Source organism: Branchiostoma belcheri, unplaced genomic scaffold, assembly GCF_001625305.1.
Source record: "Branchiostoma belcheri isolate BF01 breed outbred unplaced genomic scaffold, Haploidv18h27 scaffold64, whole genome shotgun sequence".
In the NCBI taxonomy this organism is placed as follows: Eukaryota; Metazoa; Chordata; class Leptocardii; order Amphioxiformes; family Branchiostomatidae; genus Branchiostoma; species Branchiostoma belcheri.
In genome coordinates, this window is record NW_017804287.1 from 816,167 (window position 1) to 829,939 (window position 13,773).

The 13,773-nt window shown below is 42.5% G+C and overlaps 3 protein-coding genes across 3 annotated transcripts in view; 1 reads left to right on the forward strand and 2 right to left on the reverse strand.

The window, feature by feature from the left end:
• The window catches only part of LOC109483302, a 4,112-nt gene extending 1,559 nt beyond the window's left edge, over positions 1-2,553 (forward strand). The window contains exon 3 of the mRNA XM_019786294.1: positions 352-2,553. Within this exon, the coding sequence (XP_019641853.1) occupies positions 352-2,553 (2,202 nt within the window). The remainder of the gene's footprint in view (positions 1-351) is intronic.
• A 3,982-nt stretch (positions 2,554-6,535) lies between these two features.
• On the reverse strand, positions 6,536-10,101 carry LOC109483303 (transforming growth factor-beta-induced protein ig-h3-like). Its single transcript, XM_019786295.1, has 6 exons — positions 9,928-10,101; positions 9,587-9,684; positions 8,948-9,073; positions 8,454-8,643; positions 7,842-8,060; positions 6,536-7,382 (listed from the first exon to the last, which is right to left on the reverse strand). The coding sequence occupies exons 1-6, from the start codon at positions 10,085-10,087 to the stop codon at positions 7,252-7,254; spliced, it is 924 nt and encodes a 307-aa protein (XP_019641854.1). The 5' UTR covers positions 10,088-10,101; the 3' UTR covers positions 6,536-7,251.
• A 730-nt stretch (positions 10,102-10,831) lies between these two features.
• LOC109483304 (transforming growth factor-beta-induced protein ig-h3-like) lies at positions 10,832-13,773 on the reverse strand. The gene is made up of 6 exons (XM_019786296.1): positions 13,596-13,773; positions 13,012-13,109; positions 12,480-12,602; positions 12,076-12,265; positions 11,419-11,634; positions 10,832-10,959 (listed from the first exon to the last, which is right to left on the reverse strand). The coding sequence occupies exons 1-6, from the start codon at positions 13,741-13,743 to the stop codon at positions 10,832-10,834; spliced, it is 903 nt and encodes a 300-aa protein (XP_019641855.1). The 5' UTR covers positions 13,744-13,773.

Here is a 13,773-nt window from a genome sequence, read left to right on the forward strand (position 1 = left end):
AACATGTTAATTTTACCCAACATGCAATATCCTCATGTTATTATTTTCTACTTCCTCGTCATATGTCTAACTGTCTCGAAGGAAATGGGGGCTTCATTAGCTTTCACGTTTTTAAGGCTGCTTATCCAGACAGAGATGTACGAATCTGACGTATTGGTTGTTAATTATGGGCCCAGATTGTGAATCGTTTTTTCCCAGGCATAGAATTTTGACACGTTTTTTTTGGGTCATATTTAAGTCCCTATACCCATACATGAAGATATAGGAGGGAAATAGCTAAATTATCTTTTTTTTACTATCAATACTTTATGTTCTCATACAAAGCTCAGTACTAAGCGTTATTTGCTGCAGGATGGCTGCTTTCATGGGTTGCCCAGGTTGTCCTTCTTCATCCTTGTGGACAACCAGATCCTGACGCTGTCGCCCGGCGCGTTCCTGGGAGTACAGCCGCGGTGGGTGGACGTAAGTGCCAATCTTATCACTACTGTAGCACACGGGACCCTGCAGGCGATCAAGTCCGTAGAATATGTCCGCGCGGTTGAAAACAAACTGCGATCTATCGGCGTGGAGATGTTCCACGGGCTTGAACGACTGCGATCCCTGAACCTGGAGGGTAACAGGATCTCCCACATTGCTGCGGGTGTGTTTTACTCAAACACGAAAATAGAGGTCCTAAATCTGGCGGGAAACAGGCTGACCTTCCTGTCTGGTGGTTGGTTCGAATCGGTATTTCCAGGCCATGTCAACATGCGTGGAAATGCGATTGCCGCCATGACGCTGGAAGGTCGGGAGCGGAAATTCATGGTTGTCTCACTGGAAAACCCGCCGCGCTGCACGTGTGCGAACGATTGGCTGTACGATCCCCAGGGGATGAGCCCGTTCAAGTTCAAGGGGCGTTACGCAAGGGTAATGCGGGTCCCCTCGACAGCAAGCTGCCCCGCCTCGTCCCTGATGCAGAATCCTCCCGATCCGGTCAATCCCAACGGGTTGCCCTGCCCGGTCCCGCTGGTCGAGGTTACGCATGTTGAGCGAAGCGCCGCGTACAGGTACGAAGCCACTGGTGACGTGTATTGGGAGCAATTGCCGACAGTGACCTTTGCCTTCCCTGACGGCTTGCATCACGCACTCGACATAACATACGACACAAACACGACCACACAGGACAGTCTCCCGACAGGCAACCTAACCGTGAGAGTGGTGACCGACCTAAAGGCTGAGGGCTGGGTGAAATGTAAGAGGCCAGAAATCCTGTTGGAAAACTCAGGAAACTACAGCCTGTGTTCTAACTACATGGGGAAGTCCAGCTTCACCCTTTGGCTTGAGACCGCCGAGCCCTTGTCCTTTGGGAACACCACTTGTACGGCTTCTTCAGAAACTGGCTCCCACACTGCCGTCTTCGCAGTGAGCGCGCGCGCACACTCGGACATGACAACACTACAAACCACCGTGCACACACTCATCAACACGACACCATTCTCAGCCAGCATCAGCACTACACCGATGTCCATCGGCATCAGCACTACACCGCTGGCTACTAGCACGAGCGATGATGCAAATCTAACGTGGTACATCATGTGGGCAGCTCTGGGCGGGTTGTCGGCTGCTGAGGTAGGGGTTTGGGTATGTGCATTGGCCAGTTGTATCAAGCAGAAGCTTAAGCGCAATGCCCCTGATGGTGCAGGTCCATTCCGCAATGGCAACCAGATCGCTGCCTGCTCCTTGTGGCCCCTTCCAGGTGGCAACTCGGAGGAGTCAGTGATCAGTCCGTACGCTGAAGGGCGTTTGGAGGATCACGACAGCTTGAATGATTCAGAGTCTGTCATCAGCCCTTACGCTGAGGGTGGTTTCAATGACCACCCTGACTTGCGCAGGGCCGAATCTTCGCAGTCAGAAATCGTCCCGTACGGCCGAGCGAACCTGTGTCCAGCGTACCGCCCGGCAAGCCGCCCCCGCGCGCACACACACCCCGTGCCGTCCCGCCCGTACAGCACCGAGCGCCCCCGTCAGAAGCCGAACAGGGCAGGGGCCATTCTGGCTGCCTATGGCCAAAATGGTCGCGACAAGTCCGACCAAAGTTGCTACAAGCACCCCTCCATTCTCCCCAACCCGGGCGCCACCAAGTCCTCTGCCTACCATCAGAATGCCAGCGCCGCCAAGCGTGCCCGCAAGGCACCTTGCTACAACTCCCCTGCCCTGGCCACTGACCTAAAGCGTACTCTGTCCCACACATATGACCAGCATGACCCTAGCGAGGCAGTCTGCAACTCCGCAGCGTCCCCCGTGGCCAATACCTACCAGCCCGCTGCCTCGCCTGGTAGTGAGACCGGTACTCAGTCCGCCATGTATGATGAAAACCATCCTAGCCAGGCCGCCACCGGTGGGGCAAACAGGTACGTCTGTCCCTCCCCTGCGGCCGGTGCTGGCGGGTCTCAGGCAGCTGCCTACTGTCAGAATGACCGTAGAGAGGCAGTAAACAACACCCCAGAAAACCCCGAGACAAACAGCTATGAACCGGCGTCCGCTGTCAGATTCAGTGAGTACACAAGGAAGTAATTGACACGAAATTCGTCCCGACATCTTTTATTGTGTATTGAAAATCTGGGCAATCATTCGCCCAAATTTGACAGTCTATAATTACCCCCCCCCCCTAAAATGTGTCACATTTCTGCAATCAGCTTTGACTAAAAGTTGCCAACAGAAATGCTATTCTTTTTCCTTGTGGCGAGAAACAAATTATGGAGAACTTATAGTGCACCGGTACCGTTATTTCTTATGGAGAAAAAAGCACCAACGTTCTGTAATGATATTTATGATACGAGTAACATAATAACTCAAGAAGTTGTGGCTGGATCTTGATGATATTTGGTATGTTGGTAGGTGTTTTAGTTTGAGATTTTGATAGGGACTAATTCATTAAGGGGTCATCATGACTTTTGGTCTTCAGATAGATGAAGTGATGATTCATATCATGTTAGTTGCCTATAATACAAAAAATAGGGAGCATAATTTGCATAACTGACGACGAAATTTATCAAATCCTATGAATGAGGTTCTAAATAGGTGATTTGGTGATTTTTCTTTGTTCATTCAAAAAACCATCCAATCGACCTGGAAAATGTTCAAGATTGTTAATGGTAGGGGCCAAAGTCATAGAAGTTGATGCCTTTTGGCCTCTCGAAATGATATCCCGTGTAAAGTAAAAAGAAAAACAAAAAAAGACGACAAGAAAACACATTTAAAATTGTAAAATCGGTATGAATGGTAGAAAATGTTTTATTCTTGTTTATGTTACAGACCTAAACGTCAGACAAAATTGCATACACGTACATGTACATACTACATGTTGGAATGTATGTTACCATCGTGTATGTGCTTGGGAATTTTTGGCACCTAAATTAAGATTTTTTTTACGTTGAACAAAATTGCACAGCCCTCTGAGGGACGCAAATATGGCCAGGCCATATTCTCCTTAGTTTAAGTTTGCCACTGGAATGGCTTTTCCCAGGATAGCATCCTGGCTGGTGCCCAGTCTATCGCAGTTGGGGATTTTCTTCGGGGCTGCTGAAGCTCTTCCCCGCCCGCCTGAGCTAGGTTCCCCGGTATGTTGGCACGACGGGAGTTTGGTTTGCCACCACCATCGTGGTGGGGCTAATTAACTCCCAACCTGCCAAACCCTATCACAGGCGTAACACTCCTACCGGGCGGTCTGTTGAGCTGGACGGGGGAAATTAATTTAGAGACCCGCAGACAGCCTGCCCCAACCACGATAGACTAGATACCAGGCTAAGCTGTAGAGAGTGTTACTAGCATGCTCCAATTGCTAATTTTAGCATGGAGGTAGAAAAAAGAGACCTCCATGATTCTAGCAACACTTTCCTTGAATAAATGTACAAACTCTCTTAGACAGAAATCTTGAAGGGGGAAAGCAGGGCATCTCGCCATTTTATGTATAAGTGGTATTTACAACAACTGTATGGATTATTCCAGTACTTTTGGCTATCAAAGAAAAACATACAATTTTTACCAGAAAATAGAGGATTGAATATCTTAAACTAAACATACAGTCACAGTTCTCCTTCCTGTTTATGACGATATGCTGTAACGGCGCAGACTATCAAACAAATATGGAATAATAACTAGCATATCAACAGGGTAATACTAAGAAAATATTAGATGTGCAAAAATAAAAACTGATGTAGAATTAATGTGATGTATTTCCCTACCCCCTGTGCGATGGTATAGTGCATACATGTTAGAGTGATATTTGTTGTGTTTCATATTAATTACTTTATCAGTAGGTTGAAATTGGGGTTGGGAATATGAAGATCAAGGTCGATTAAGAACATTCTAGCGGCTTTCTTCGATACTGCACATCTTATGTTGGAATGATATTGTATTGCTAAATGGTCACAATTATGATATGTTAATAATGACAAGTATCCTGTAAAGAGCATTTGTCAGCAGGATGAGTTATGTATATCTGTAAATATTTTGACATTCGTAAACTGATTAAGTTGGTCGTCACTGTGAATGAGGTTTTTCATCTTAAAGTAAAAATCTGTACGTGTAAACTGTAGTACATTGTCAGAGACAAGATTGAAAAAGAAATTTTTAGACCACATTGAAAGCTTAGTACCGTAGAAATTGTTTCTTAAATGGCCGAATTTTGATTCTGCTTCTTGTAAAGCCTCGGTCACGACCCGCCGTACGCGCAATTGCGTGCTGTCTACGTGCAAAAACGTGGGCAAATTTTGGGATCCGTGCGTGGTGAGTACCGCCTCCGTACGGAATCCTACGGATTTGGAAGCACGCGTACGCAGACACGCCGTAGCACTTGACGTGCATGTAAAACTTTCTCTGCGTGCGGGCTGCGGATTCACTCCCCGTACAAGCCAGTACGGGCGACGCGCGTGCCCCGTCCGTACTGGTACGTACCATACGTAAGCAGCACGTGTGAGTACGGCCTCCGTACGGTAAAGTGGCAATTGGACAGAGATCGTACGTTTCTAAGTACGTACAACTCACTTACCACTTGTGCAATGAACGATGCACGCAACCGCTCACGGCCAGACGTGGCTTGCAGACCACATACTTACACCTTGCGCAACCTTGCGAGTGACGTGCGTTGACGTACTAATCATGCCAGTCCTTCCCCACGTTTTCAGAAAAACGTCGCAGACGTGGCCTCCCAAAAAACGTACGGACAAAAAGCACGTACGACGGGTTGTGACCGAGGCTTAACACAAGTCAGTCATGAAGCTTTTCACATATTGTCCATACAAGAGGCAGAGCACACCAAATATCAATTTCATGTTCATATTGTAAACAAATAGTGCTGTGTAAGGAATATTTATTATGTATTTGACGGATTTTTAATGTAGTATTCCCCCAAAGTATGCCCAGGAGCAAAACCCTTTTCTAAAAAAGAGTTGATAACTGTTCGCTGTGATGTTGGTATTGTGGAGTACTGTCATATTAATGTAAAATGTATCAGTGTAAATGATTTTAAGTTGATGTATACAAATCAATATATATGCCTTGAAACAATTCGTAAATATGAACTGAATGCATGAGGTATTTGACAATGCTTGAATGATGGTGTCATCTCAACATTTGTGATGACGATCATAATACTAAAATACTTTATCATGTATGGTTTTATTGCGATAATCTTGGAGGTGTCGACACAATTATCTGAAATGATAAATCGTGTAAAACTGATATTGGCACCACCATAGATGTTATACAATAAGAGCCAGACATTGTTAAGGTTGGAGAGTTTTAATAAATTGTCTAGTAAGTGTTGTACCCCTCAGGTTCTGACTGTTCTATGGTGTTGTGGATTGTATCTGTGGATGTGTGACGAGTGGGTATGATTGCAGTAGCTGCGAATAATCTAATGAGCAAAATTGCCTCTACACTTGAAATAACAATAAACTCAAAAAGTAGATTTCTATTTAAAACACCAACAATAACAATTTTCCCCTCATTTAAATAAAAAATACATAAACAGAACAAGTTTGAGTACATTGTGTCATGAAGCATAAACTGAAAGAAAACAAATAGCGTTTATTGTTCTAATTTTCAATGCACAAATAAACGAAGATACGGTAGAAGAAACTATAGTATTTGGTAATGTCAAAACAGCTAGCGCCCCCCCCCATGTTGCGACGCTGAAAAAAGTTGAATAATTACAGTTTTAGCTAAGCAACAGACTAATCAAGTGTTGGGGGAAATTATAGAACCTTTGCAGATGTTTTTTTTTGTGTGGGATTGATTAATTTCTGACCACCTGTTGTAAACAAGGACGTTAAAGAAATCTGTGGTATGTCCGGACGTGTTTGGGGAGCTTTCATCTTCTGTTTCAAAGTAACGAAGGAAGTCTTTGAAATCAGTAGATTGGTTTTGTGAATGGTGACTTTTAGCTACACTATCAGGCGTATAAATTTTACATTTATGTGAAACCGATGGAAAACGGAAAATAATGAAATATCATATTGTAATATCATGTAGAGTAAAAATTGGAAAACCGCTATTGTCAAATTGTCAAAATTGTGAAATTATGTGGACACTCTGGAATTACGCAATTATCTGAAAACTGGATCGAAATGATTTTTGTTTGCGTCATTGCCCCAGATAGAGTGTCATAGTTAAAAGGACACTGAGCAAAAAGGGGAAGGACACATAAGATGTCCAAATGACAACGTGTAGCGTCCAGATGATCTGTTCAGTACTTCCATTTCCCGAAATTTCCCGAAAATTCGCATGGCTTTATCAGTAATCATAAAATCTCACGTTTTCCTTTATGATCGATCTTCGAATTCGCTGTACTGGCGTCAAAGGCGGTGTCCATAAATTGGGGCAGGTAAGGAATACTTACATGGCCTCAAATGAACAAAAAAAAAACACCCAACTTGTGTTCTGTCATGGTTGTATTTATGCATCATTATATTCCTCAGGGCAACACTGACTGCTTCTACATAACACCGCTGGGTAGCACTGCAATGAACAGATTGGGGTTCCAAACGTGTCAGGTATGCATTCAAAAGCGACTAGATCTGACAGGTTACATAGAAAATGGATTGGATTGAATATATAATCCTTCCAAAGGGAACAAACGGGCACTCTTCGTCACTAAGAGGATGACCAATCGGTGGAATCCCAATCTACCAACTACATTTTTCAACACTGTAATTGAAAACGCGATGTTTGATTTTTATTGGCCTTAACTCTTGTGTTAGAGCCACCATCTCATTTGTCCTTGTTGTGAACCAACTCAAAGTGCATAGTTGGAGGGATGAGGACGGTGTCAATGACTTGTAGGACGCCGTTGATTTTTGATATTTCAGTAAGAACGGCAGCATTGTTCACCATAATAGATTCTGAAAAAAAAAGTACAAATAAAAGATTTTTAAAATGCAAGAAAAGTTTAAAGCACGTAAAGCTGTACGGATTCTAACTTGTTTAGGTCGATGAAGGTTAGACATCCAGTTAACGAGATATATACACAAGGAAATGTTACTCAAGCAGGTACTGGATAGATTTTGGAAACTATTAGACGTTTCAAGTAGCATCCACTACTTTTCGACACAATGACTGATGAAGAAAAGTAGTGGACGTTGTTACTTGAAACGTCTGACAGTTTTAAAACCTATTCAGTTGCTTGAGTAACATTTCCTTGTGTAACCCTAGCTTAGCATAGCTTCTAGACTTACTATGCTTTAAAGTGTTTAAAATGAAAAATATGTATTCCAAGCAGAAGGTTACGTAATATTCTGCATTTCTACTTCGTAATGATCATAAGCTGCTTCTGAGTGTTAGAGTTATCTAGAATAACTCACCTCGAGACGTAGCTTTGATGGTGACATTCTTCCCTTCCATGGTCCTCAGCGTGTGTGAGTAGTACAAGCCGACCCGGTTGTAGACGTCAGAAAGGACGTGGTACGTCAGGACGTTCTTCAGCGCCGTCACGTTCTTCAGCAGACCGTCCAGAACTCCTGCCGGCAGCTTGGCAAAGGCCGCGTTGGTGGGAGCGAATATTGTGAAGTTTCCGTTACTCGCTGGAAAAGCATAAAAATATTTTTTTGATGAAATGTTATGAGAAAATATTTTGGAGGAAACAAAAAAATGTAGACCACAGGCACATTGAACAGTAATAATTTCGAGACAGGGCAAACAAGAATGTGTCCATCTGTAATAAGACTCGTCAACCTCCACCTAATCATGGCGAGGGATGATACCGACTTCCGATACCACCCGTGCCCATGAAGTCACGTTGTGCAGAACAAGTGAGATCCATCATGAAAACTGTCGTAGAGTCGGTCAAAAAATAAGTATTTTATGAGTTTTAGATCTACTTAGAAGCAATGTCCCAATGAAATAGGAGCTGGTCCATGTAATAATACCAGCGAATATTCTAGAATTCAACAGTGATACAACCAATAAAAACTGACCTGAAAGAGTTGGAACCAGACCAGCCTTAGAGACGGCGTTAGCCAGGGTAGACAGGTTGGTGTTGGAGGTAATCTCCGTCATGATTGTTCCGTTTATTAACGGGTACATGACAAGGTCGATGGTCTGAACAAACCCAGCAATAGCGTGACAGTCTGGGTTCACGACCCCAGCACCGTTAGCCGTTAAAGTCTGAAAACACAAGGAATCACAATAGTGATACACAAGAATAACAAAACACGAAATAAGCAAATATATAGCAAAGTTGATTCATTCCTCAAGTTAACCGACATCTCGCACACAGCAGTCGTCCCCCAGTAAGACATCTGACTGTTATGTAACTATAATGTGATTGTGCCCTAGCTAAGTGTGATATAATGGTTTCATATCCACACTTATCAGGCATTATCATCATTTGAAAAAAAAATGCCACTTTGGAAGCAGTACATATCAAGGAAGTGCACACGTTTCCAGACACTTTAAAAAGGTGACTTACAATTGCCATTGGAGATACGTCATAGATGTTGATCCGGATGTTCTGCCCTCCCATAGTTGGAATCAGCATGTCGTTGGTCCAGTCCACTATCGGTACCTTGTCAGTCACAATGTGCGCCTCCAAAACCTGTGCAGACCTCGAGTTATCAGTAACAACACATGCAATTTCACACAAATAGGAAGCAAATTTTTTAAAAAGGTTATCACCTTTGCATCGACGTACATAGAAAGGTGTATGATTTTATGCATGAGGCTGATCTGTAAGTCTAAACAGCTTTCTACCTCTTACTAGTAGGTCAGTTAATAATAGTCTAAGAGAACAACAATAGACGTACGCTGACATACGACAACACTGCCTCGATACATAAAAAGAATTGACCGAGCATATACTGTACGTAGATTTTAAGAAAGGTATATGATTTTATGCATTGAGCAGATCTGTAGGTCGAAACAGCTTTTTACCTCTTTCTAGTGGGTCAGTGAATAATAGTCTAAGAGAAAAACAATAGACGTGCGTACGCTGACATACGACAATTAACAAAACACTGGCCGATACACACGAAGGATTAACCGAACATATACTGGTACTTGAACTGTACTTTTAATTTTAGATACCTATAATGTATCTGTAGCTAGCTACCTCTTTTAACAGAGTTTTGTTGGATTGAAGTTTATTCATCACGTCCTTTGGAAGTAGTTCGAAGGCCCGGTCGTTCGGTGCAAACATCGTGAAGGGTCCTGTTGGATTAGTATTGATATGGTTAGGCATCATCAGCTCCACACCTTAGGCGTTGCCAAAAATGTACCATTTGGTTTGAAGTCTTATGAATGTGCTATGGACATTTACTACCACATATAAACTGCAAGGAAACGTACAGCCATATCAACTGACAGAAATATACAAAAGTTCATTCGTAACACACACGGAAACAGTGAACATTTATATTTGGTAGTTGTGAACAGAAAAAAATATTTTCCTACCTAGACCGCTGAGCTTGTCATACAGACCGGCCTGTTTCGTCAGTGAAATTAGAGTCGTCTCGTTTCCTATCTTCTCCAGTACGTCTATAATGGATAACGGCCATTGTGCGTTTGCTACGCAAGCTAACCACAGTACAGTTATAACGCTAACAAGCTTCATGTTTGGATTCTTCTGAACCTGCTCTATAAAACAGGACGTCTGATTCGGTTGTGCTATATTGAGTTCACAATTCAGTACATGGACTTTGACCGACCTACAAAACAATCTTAGGTTGACCTACATAGTCTGCCTAGTTGTGAATGCAATGCTGATGTAAATCCAATACATACATAAGGCTTTAATACAACAAATAATCGAACGTTCACCTGTTTATACGTAGTTACGTGTCACACGTGTGTAAAACAACACGTGCCCTTGTACGTTTGTAGAGAGAATGCTTTGAAATGACCTTGAAATATCATTGTTACCCTCTCCCTCTCCAAATGTTCAGTAGGCTTGCCACCTACTTCATTTGGATGTCGTAAACAACTTATAATGGCAAGTATCATTACAGTCATAAGCTTTCATAGAACCAAAGAAAGCACACAAGAGCACATTTTCTTCTCTTTAACATGATTTATTTTGAAAAGGTAGGATGAAATACCAAATCTGAACTATATACTATAGAAATACAATGTCATAGTTTATAAACTATTTTGCAGCACAATCCAAGAGGATTACTAATGTTACATTTTGTCATGGCGAATTTTGCTGTAATTAAGAGCAATACGTAGAATGTCAAGAAGATACATTGAATGATAATATAACAGCTGAAGTCGACATTTCAAACGTCCTACAATACGTCTGAATATCTAGTCATGACAGATACATCCGACTGCTACTGCCAGCTAACGGCAGAAGTAGTTACATCTTGTCTTCTGCTAGCTCGAAATGCTTGGGTGGAGGAATAAGGACGGTATCAATAAGCATCAGGACTCCGTTACTTTCTGCTAACTGTGCGATGATGGTGGCGTTATTCACCATGGCTGCTGCTGCAGGAAAGGGAATGAATTTGAACAAAAAATTGGGACCAAAGTAAAGAGAACCCATCAACCTCAAATTGAGTTTAAAAAAAGACAAGAAAGAAGCGACGTAAAAAAAAAGACAAGAAAGAAACGATGTAAAGTGGCGAAATCAAACAGAAAGAATGAATTAGAATAAAGTGCCCTTGAATAGTTGTATATAATTTGTAATAGTTACATATAATTTACATGCAATTTACAACCATTTGTTCCTACATACATCTATATTTATATGCTTAGTACGAAAATAGTTTGCAATCTTGTAAAACATTGGATGGAAAATGAATGAAATAGTGTATTAAAACCTAATTTGTTTACATACAGCGACAAATAATTACATTTAAATGTGGTATATTTTCACGCAAAAGCAGTTTATCAAAGGTAGTCAAAAGTGTGTATCGCCCCCCGTCGTTTTTTCAATGAACTCACCATCCTTTGAGTTCTTTATAGTTACGTTTCCTCCTTCCAGTGTCTTGAGCATGTCCCCGTTGCGCAGCCCGGGGAGATAGTACGCCCCCGGCAGGACGTGGTACGTCAGGACGTCAGTCAGCGCCGTCACGTTCTTCAGCAGACCGTCCAGAACTCCTGCCGGCAGCTTGGAGAACGCCTCGTTCGTAGGAGCGAACACAGTGAAAGGGCCGTCACCTAGAACAAGATTGATGGGCATATTTTACACTTTTGTTCACACAACTAGGCAAGGGCCTTAAAGTAAACCAGTACAATTTCAGGTTGGCAAAGCAAAAAAAAATGTTCTGGATGAGTTTCTTAGCACGATTTCATCATCATATCATATTTGAAGCATTTGAAATATCCCAAAACAAGCTACGTTATCAAACCGTCTTCTTTTCGTATAATTTTCACCCCACCAACTTTCTGCTGAATCCCGGCCAGTTATTGGTACATTGTATAAGTTTATTCTTGTAGTTCTCGTACCCTGAGTTTCATTAAAACATTAACGTTTTTTTGAAAGTTTTGAACTTTTGAAACTTGAATAAGACACAACAATAATGTTATCTACAATGTACTCCAAGACAATGTTTTAGCAGTTCGTAAATACAGAAAATTAAAGAAATAAAAAAACCTGACCTGAGAGAGTTGCGACCAGACCTGCCTTAGAGACGGCTGAGCCCAGGGTAGACAAGTGGAAATTCGCAGCGATTCCCTGTGCGATTGACGCTGTCGGCAAAGGCCACAAGACTTGGTCTATGACGTGTACGACGCCATTACTGGCAACGTTGTCAGCCTTCGTTACAACAGCGCCATCTGCCGTTATAATCTGAAATTGCAGGCGACCATGTTAGCTTTATATCTTTCAATTTTTAGCTTTCATTCCATAGCCTTTACCACATATCTCATAAAAGAAGTAGCGTTTAACATTACTATTTATACTATTATAACTTACAATTTAAAAACTGACCAGATACATGTATATCGGTAAGTATGTTTCGATGTACCTATTATAAGTAGTTTATTTGAAGTATATAACTCACTGATGGCTTGCTGGTATTGTAGATGTTGATTCGGATGTTGAGCCCAATCAGGGTTGGAACAAGCTGATTGTTTTTGAGTCCACTAGACATGGCCTTGCCAGAAGCTACATGGAACTCCAACACCTATAGTAATCAAAAGCGTATTAAATCAAACATCAAGGTCAAAGTCTTATAATGTATTTCAATAAATACAGACATTGATATAAAATTAATAGTAGATACACTTTAGCATTCTTTGAATTTTTTCTTAGATATTCCTAGAACCATCAGCGTATGGCACTTTAGCCTGGTACATTGTATAGACCGTATATAGCTTTATGGATATGGTGATCCCTCTTGGGGGCTAAGGCTGTATGAGCTCTCTTTCAACAGGCTTATCTAGGCACTCCGCATGAGTTTTACGTGGTTAAAGTTGTTTGGCGCGGGCGGGGGAGAGCTCCTACGTGTACAGCCCCTTTGAGAGCCCAATAGACGATAGACTGGCTGCCAGGCTAGGCACATGTGTGATAGGTTCTATATATATTGTAGATACCTGTGTCAACAGCAAATTGTCGGCTTCAAGTTTGGCCAGCAAGTCCCCAGGGAGGGCGGAAAAGGCATCGTCTGTCGGTGCGAACACCGTGAAGGGACCTTGAAGAGAAGGAAATATATTGGGTATTGTCGTGGTTGAGAAATAGTCTGATAACTGATAGATGTATACGTAACAGAAACAGATTTATAATGTTTTATAATTGCTGATTTATAATGTACATATCTCACTGTGCACATTTGGCATTTCCCTGGCCTGCGAAGAGATCATCTTGACCTACAATTCGGCCCCACTTCCTCTCAGTCTGCGGGTAGATCAATTTTACCTTCAATTTGACCTTTCTGTCATTCTGTGGTTAGACCATTGCCCCACCCCCCACCTCCTCAACACACATAAACACACACACACACATACATACAAACATACACGAACAGAGACACCCCCCTCCACACACTCACACACATGTGCATAACACACACACACACACACACACACACACACACACACACACACACACACACACACACACACACACACACACACACACACACACACACACACACACACACACACACACACACACCTACCTTTGCCCTCTAGTCGGGAATCCAGCTTCGCCTTCTGCACCAGTTCTATCAGCTTCCCCTCAGTTCCAAGCGTTTTCAGCACGTCTACAACGGTATTCTGTGCACTTACCACACAGACCAAATACAGCACAACCGTTACAAACTTCATCTTTTCAAGCTATGTAAAACTAGGAATTTC